The sequence below is a fragment of the Scaptodrosophila lebanonensis genome, unplaced genomic scaffold (assembly GCF_003285725.1).
Source record: "Scaptodrosophila lebanonensis strain 11010-0011.00,11010-0021.00 unplaced genomic scaffold, SlebRS2 tig00000072-arrow-pilon, whole genome shotgun sequence".
In the NCBI taxonomy this organism is placed as follows: Eukaryota; Metazoa; Arthropoda; class Insecta; order Diptera; family Drosophilidae; genus Scaptodrosophila; species Scaptodrosophila lebanonensis.
The window spans coordinates 2,763,971-2,771,704 of NW_022060558.1; the positions used below are offsets into that span (position 1 = coordinate 2,763,971).

The 7,734-nt window shown below is 43.7% G+C and overlaps 1 protein-coding gene across 1 annotated transcript; it reads right to left on the reverse strand.

Annotated features, from left to right (window-relative positions):
* Positions 1 to 664: 664 nt before the first annotated feature.
* LOC115625185 lies at positions 665 to 6,082 on the reverse strand. Its single transcript, XM_030520149.1, has one exon. The coding sequence runs from the start codon at positions 5,484 to 5,486 to the stop codon at positions 2,916 to 2,918; it is 2,571 nt and encodes an 856-aa protein (XP_030376009.1). The 5' UTR covers positions 5,487 to 6,082; the 3' UTR covers positions 665 to 2,915.
* Between the last annotated feature and the right edge of the window lie 1,652 nt (positions 6,083 to 7,734).

Below are 7,734 nucleotides of genomic sequence, written 5' to 3' on the forward strand. Positions count from 1 at the left end.
CGTGTAGCTGTCCGCACAAAAATAAACAAAAACCTTTTATTAGTAGCTAAAAATGAAGACGCGAGGTGCGTTTCCTTTACTCATTCATTAGCTCCATAAGTGAATTCTGATTGTTTTAAGAGAGTTCGTTTAATGTTAATGTTTTACTCGAATGAAATAGTTATTCCGATTTAGCTTTTCTAAAATTTGCCTTCATCAGACGATCTGTTGATTGGAATAATCTGCTTTGAACTGAAACTGAAATGCAGGCAAATCAAATTTTGTTCTCGAAAAGGAAGATTAAAATGTTTGCTGGAATCAATGTGAGGCTGCTAGTCGCTGTCGTTGATTTTTAAAAATAGTGCTAATTAGGAAATATCTTCCATCAGATGGCAATTTGAAGCCTCCTGTCTTTCTCTCCCATACGATCCCAAAGAGCGTAGTTCGATCTTTGGCGCATACAGTGTCCTCCACCCGACTATATTTCAATTCAGGCTCAAGATGCACACTCTTCAGCCGCACCTCGCTTGGAACTCTGCACAATTTATCACACATCCCGAGTAGATACATACAAGTACTACTAGTATTATGATTGCCACTGCGTGGGTACCTAAAAAACGAGTTTGCTGCTGAAAGTATAAAAAAGAGTCCAGAGGCACAAGAAGGCAATAAAAACTCACAATAATTAATTTTTTTCTTAAAACACATATTCTTTTATTTGTATAGTTTGTGTTGTGTTTGTTGTTGTTGTTGTTGTTGTTGTTTTGAATGGGTGGTTTTGTTGTATTCTCTTCTATATGTATGGGTATACTCGAATATTTTAGCTGAGAAACTAGAAAATACTTGTTATAAGTTGTGTCTCTGATGCTGCAGCCAATTATTAACATTTCTTTCTTTGTTTGTTGCATAAATATATATCTTTTCGTTAAAAGCTAATTTGTCACATAGAATTTTTTGTATGCACGCTAAGCATAGCGGAGTTTAATTGATAAAGACAATTGAATTATTTGAAAAATAGCACTATTTAGGTTGTATAGTATGTGTATAGTGGGTTATAAATTTATCTTATGAACTATTAATACATAGCTTTAAGTTTTTAATGCATTTCGAAATTTCCATTCTCTCTGCACAGCATCACAATATTTGCTTCCTTTCTTTGTATATAGTAATTCCTATGTACTTGTGGTTTGTCTCCGACTTGGCTACACACATTAACGTATACTATACATATAAAATATAATTTTTAGAAATATAAATTCGAGGTTGGTTTTGTTTAGTGGTTTTTGTTTGGAAATTATAAAAAAGGCCTTTTGTTGTGTATACTTAGTATGTATGTATGTATGTATGTACAAGTAGTAGTTTATAAAGCAATTCAAAGTGGCAAATCAAAGCAAGGCAAAGAACTTAAACGCTCGAAACGGCGCATCGGCACATCAACCGGGGCTCGTATTAGTCCGTATAAAGGTCAGCTATGGCTATGAATTTCGCATGCGCGACAATAGCTCTTCTCTTCTTCTTCGTCTGCTATGCCATACAAGTATAACTTGGGCCGCTGCCGTTTAGATAGAGAGTAGACAAAATGCGGGGCTCAGTGCGTTGCTTTGTTTAAATTAAAACTAATGAGGTATTTAGCTGCACGCAATGCGGTTTCGAAAATTCTACAAACAAATTGACTTCAATGGCAGAGCGCGACAGCTTTTCAGTTGCATTTAACTTGAATGACATGAAAGAAAAAGGTCTATGTATGCATGTATGTACTTGTATATGTATGTATAGCTGACTAACACACTGACCGATTCACTGACTAAATGGCCAACTGACTGACTGACGGACAGAGACAACAAGTTTTCAATATGAAAACATGCGCTTGCGCAGTGTTTGGCGTGTGGCAAAAAAAAAAAAAAAAAGTTATATCATACCGCTTAGCACAGTTTGACAAGCACTGTGAGCACTGGGCACTAGGTGCCCAGCTAGTTTATAACTACATATGTATGTATATAGTATAGTATAATTATATGTCGCATGCTTTGCACAGTTACTTACGCTAGTTAACTTATGAATTGAATGTATAGAATAGCTGTTAATTGTATAGTTTTTTCATTTAGCAAGAATGTTTTGGAGTAGATTTAAAGCTTTTCGTGTTTCAGGTTTGTCTAATAAATACATTTTATGTAGCAAGTGTGTTACGGTGGAGGCAGCTAACTAAAATAAATAAATAATTGTTTGGGTTTCTCTAACAATTGACTTTTGTGACAAGCTTAGATACTTCGAAACTGTGCTTTACTTATACAACTTGTATTTGGTTTTAAACGTGCGGTTAAACGTCATCATCATTATTATTATCGTATGCATTATTTTTATGCACTTAGGTACTTCGATTACTTTTAAACTTGGCTGCTTGGTTCCTGTTTACAGTTTGATATACTCGTACATCCATATAATGTATTACTATATAATAATCGTATGTATATGTTTGGTTAGCGACTTGTACACAGTTGTTGCTGTTGCTGATGCTTTTGTTAGCTTGCCCTAGACAGTTGTTTTACAAGGTACTTGGTTGAGTTGGTTTGTGTGTGTTTTTTTTAGTGTTATATTATAGTATGTAAGCTATGGTCGAATAGACAAATAATTTGCACACCAATTTGCCCAATTTCAAGAGCATTTCATTAGCTTCTAGTAACGTCAAATTCTTTGCACTTAAACACAATTTGTATGCATACTATTTGCCTGCATGTACATAGAGCTTAACAAGCAATTTGTTTCGTTTTGTTTACAATTTTTGGTTTAATGAGAAGCTTCTAGCACAGCATTTACTATATAATTAAAGTAGATTAAATTTAGTTAAACTTGTCTTTGCTACAACTTACAAATTACTCAATACTGTTCAGAATTCTTCAGCACGCTGGAGGATCGCTCCCAGCCACCTTCACTTAGACTTAGACCTCCGTCGGTTCACTTGCCTCCTTGACGCCCTGTGCGCAGGACTGCAATTTCTTTGAGCTGCGGAAAAACATGTCGAAGAGTCCGCGACGCGGTTGAAACTTTGGCGGCGCTATGGTAATGTGCTCGACAATGGTGATGCCCCGTTGCAGCTTGGGTCGTGGGGGCCGCACTGGTGGTGCCACAGGTGGTGCCAGCTCGCAGTCCATAGGCGGCTCATCCGACTCAGCCGAGGACTTGCCGTCGCGGGAGCTGCCAAAGTTGATGATGGTGCTGCAGCTGCTGTTGGGTCGCAGCGTCAGCGTTGTTGCATGCACCGGCACGGATGTCGACTGCATGGCGGTGGTTGGTGTCGCGTAGTTGCTCACTAGGGAGCTCTGAGGGGTTAGATATTTACAGGAATTGCTCGAATACTGCGATAATTTGCTGCTGTTGCGCTGCAGTTGAGCCATGCTGGTGTTGTTGTTATTGCCAGCACTCGTCCCGTTAGTCTTGACGCTGCTGCTGCATTGCCGTTTCAGGGCAGCCCTAGCGTCGAGGCCAAAGAGTCGCTTCACGCCACGCCTCACGCGCTTATTGCGATATGCGAAGATGAAGGGTGAGCTAAGATTTCCCAGCAGAATCATGAAGATGGCCAGCTGTGTGGAGCCGCCGAAGTTGGCCGCTGATAGACGTGCCTGAAGAAGTACTAGGAAGCCAAAGGGCAGGTACGATACCAGGAACATGATTACGACTAGTATGCTGATGCGTGCTGCACGGGACTCTTCGCGGTACTTGAACAGCGAGGAGGCGTTCGAGAGGCGATGGCGCAAGGAGCTCATGTAGCTGAGAGCCTTCGGAGAGGCGTGTATGGCGGGAATTTGCAGCGCATGGCTAGCATTGCCTTGCTGACAAGATTGTAGATGATGCTGCTGCTGCTGCTGCTGATGACGCGGTGAGTTGAAGTGCGGATGATGCTGTTGCTGAAGCTGAAGCTCATGCTGATGAGGCGACGAGTACGATACGTGATGCGGGACAGGGCCCAGCAAGTGGGGCGAGTTGCACTCGTCGGAGAGCGAGTCCTGACGCAATTGCGTGTATTTCTGCAGATTCGGCGATGAGTGCACCTGCCGTATGCCTAGCAGACGATGCGACTCACGCAAGTCCTGCGAAGATGTGCCCAGTAGCGGCAGCTGACGAGCCGAATAATTGCGCTTGATCTCCCCACTCGCTGTCTGCAGTGTCAGCAAGATGTTCTGATTACGATCGGCGAGAGAATGCTCTGGCACTGGAACCAAGTGCCCAGTAGTGCTCTCGGCATCGACATCATCGGAAGCACCATCATCGGAAATTGTGGGCAGCAGCACCTTAGCTGCTGAATCACGACGCAGACAGCTGGGTGAGCTTTTGCGCTGATCAATTTGCATCTGCAGACCCCCAGTAATGGCTGCTCCTCCATTGTTGCTGCCAGCGCCATGTGAGGACGCCGAGGATATGGAATGACGATGGACGCACAGGCTATTCGAGTACTGAAGAGTGCCCGCATGTGGCTGATGTGTGAGATTTAGTGCACTCTGGAGCAGTGGCGATGAGCCGTTCTGGCGCATGCGCAGCCCATTGCCTCGAGCCTCGCTGAATATGCGCCAATACATGCCGCACACAAAGCCGAAGGGCAGCAAGATGATGACAATGAAGTACACGCATGCGTACACAATGCCAAAGATGCTGTTCGTGGAGCTTATGTTGAAGTAGGTGGCCGCAAAGCGACGCTGCTTGCTCAGCAATGTGTCCGCCTCAAAGTCGAGGACGCGGAAAGCGGACAGTGCGCCAAACAGTATGCCAATGGCCCAGGTCAGCGCGATGAAGACCCACGTCTTCACTCCCGATATGCGACTTTGGTAGCGTAGAGGATCCGTGACGGCGCACCAAGTGTCGCCGACGACGAGCAGAACCGCAAGAGCGCCCAACGCAGCGGTCATATCAATCGACCAGCAACGCAGCTCCACATGTTGCTGAGACGCTGGCACTGACGAAAGCAGAAAATGTTGCTGTCGCTCTCGCTCTCGCTGTTGCTGTTGTTCCCCCGCCGCACCCGAAGCGTTGTCCAACACTGCACTGAGATTATCTTCCTCGGTTTCAGTGATGACAATGCCATCGATGCGTTCATCGATGGTGAGCTCCCGACAAGAGGTGCTGTTGCACTTGTATATTGTCTCGATGGTCTCGCCCTTGCTCACATTCTGCACCTTCTTCACGATGATGCCATCCTGCTCGACCAGGCGTCCATTGTGCCGAATCGTCATCTGATGGTTGCCCGGCTTCGAATAGAATTCAATGCTATCGGCATCGCTGTTGCCGCTGCTCAGCGTCGGCCCCACCAGGGCTTGTAGCGATTGCTGTCCCGTACCGCTGAGAAATAGCGTGGGCGCCAAGATGCAGCACACAATCAGATTGATGATGAGCAGATTGATGGTGAAGCGATTGGCGGTGGTGCGCAGGCCGGGCGTCACCCAGAACGCGCACAGGGCCAACAGATTGATGATGAAGGAGATGAGCAGCAGCGACAATATGAGAAAGTCTATGGCCATCCTTTTGGCTCGATTCAAATTTGCCGCGTTGCTGTTGCTGTAGCTGTAGCTGTTGTTCTTGTAATTGCAATTGTTTTTGTAAGTGCTGTTTATGTATTTGTTGTTGTTGTTGTTGTTGTGTTTGCACGCACATCACTTTACAGTTTTAGAGTCACTCGATTTCGCCACATTCAGGCAACTTGCTGCTTTTGGTTGTTTTATTTATTTATTTATTTATTTTTTGTTTCGTTTAGCTTTTGTTCGCTCAACTCTTTCTTCTCCTTCTATTTCTTCTTCTTGTTTTTTGATTTCGCGCTTATGACACAGTTAAAAATTTCACTTGCACACACAGTTCATTTCATTATTAAACATATTTTCAGGTATTTATTTTCGTATTTTGGGCCAATTTGGTAAACTCAATTGAGTCTCGAGGTTTGTTTCTTACAAACGCTTGCTAATTTACGCGCGAAGCTCGTCTAGATCGGTCGTAGGAGAAACGAAAATTCAACTTGCTACATTTCTTGTTTTCTGTATCTTGTTGTTGTTGTTGTTTTTGTTGTCGTTATTGTCGCTTTTAGCGTGTTCCTTCTCCGACCACGACGTTCGATCGATCTTCACTACGAAGCGTTTCAAGCACAACTGTGGAGCGTGCGGCGCGCTGCGTTCAAAATATACGCGACCCGCTGGCGAGCGTAAGCGGTTGCGTGGCCAATTGGCCGGCAATTTGTTGGGAGCGCAGAGCGCGAGTGTTGCGAGCGAATTGAGCGTACTGAGCGCGATTTACACAAACGAGCGGTTGCTCAGCGATTTGTGTTGTTGCTGTCCCTGCTGTTGCCGCTGTTTGTGGGTCTGTGTGCTGCTGGCGTGCAGCAACACCAACAACAACTGCTGTGATTTTTATTTCCCACGCTCTGTACCGCTCAATAAAGTGCCAAAGTCTGCCGCAACGACTTTGAATTTATGAATGTTGCCGCCACTGCCGTTGCTGTTGCTGGCTTAAGTGCTTCTGCTGCCGCATCGACAGCAACATTGTTGCTGGTTTGTTGCCAGGCAGTCTCGCTGCCTCTACAGCTTTATCAGTGGCTGGCTGCTGCACTGAATACTTGTCTTTGCTAGTTGCTGTTGTTGTTGTTGTTATTGTTATTGTTGGTACTGTTGCTGTAAATGCTGTTGTCCTAGTTGCGCAGAAAATTGTATAATCTGTTTGCAATTGCAGGCTGCTTCACTTCAGCCGCTAGCATTGCATCATATTGTTGCTCTTATTGTTGCTGTTGGTGTTATTGTCGTTGCTGGTGGTGGTTGTGGTGGTGGCACATTTAACAAGCTGCGTTTGCCTCATTCACATCCACAGCATCGACACTGTTGAACATTCAATGCAATTTACGTGGCATGCTCTATTTTCTTTGCCATAAAAATTGCAATTTTATTTCGAGACTTTTGGGCTGTTTGTAGCTATTGCCTTTGTTGCTGCCACATAAATAAACAATCAAATTTTCGTGCAAGTTTTTGTTGTACGCTCCCTTGGGGCTTTCGTTCTAGCTGCAGGCCTTTCTGCGTTTCTGCCAGCTGCTGGAATTCTCAACAGGCAACCATGTACAAAGACTGAAATGAAAGGGAGATAAAGAGAAAGAGAGGCAATGAATGAGTGAGATAAGCCATAGGTTTTCGGACTAACACTATATAGTATGTATACACGTATACTCGTATAATATATGAACATATAATAATCATTATTGTGAAATTAAAAACAAATACAAGTAGTCAAGACATTCGTCGATGAGGGGGCATCATTTTGCTTAGAACTAAAAGTAAACAAACCATAAATTATGTACAGCAGCTTCCGCATAGGGTCTGCCCATTGGGCATACGAGTATGAATCACACACACACACACACATACTAGTGTATATACTCGGAGACAACGCAATTTGCATGTCATTACAATTTTTGTAAGCCAGGCACGCGTCTTGATTATGCTCAAGTAGCTAAGCAAACAATTCTTATCTGCCCTAAACACGCACACACACACACACACACACACACACAACTACATCCACCCTCAATCTCACACCCATCCCAGTGGCTGGCAACAAAATCGCCTGATAACAACATTGCAGTGTAAATTTGCCACAATTGTGAAATTGGCTTCACTTTTTGATGATAGTATAATAGAAATACGTACATATATAGTGTTGTATATTCATATGTTTCTGGACATACATATATAATCATATATTTAGCGCAGTTTCAAGGTGACTAATGCAAGTGCA

What these genes read in the sequence shown, in the direction of transcription:
- LOC115625185 (XM_030520149.1), bottom strand. Translation starts at nt 5,486, where the DNA reads ATGGCCATAGACTTTCTCATATTGTCGCTGCTGCTCATCTCCTTCATC.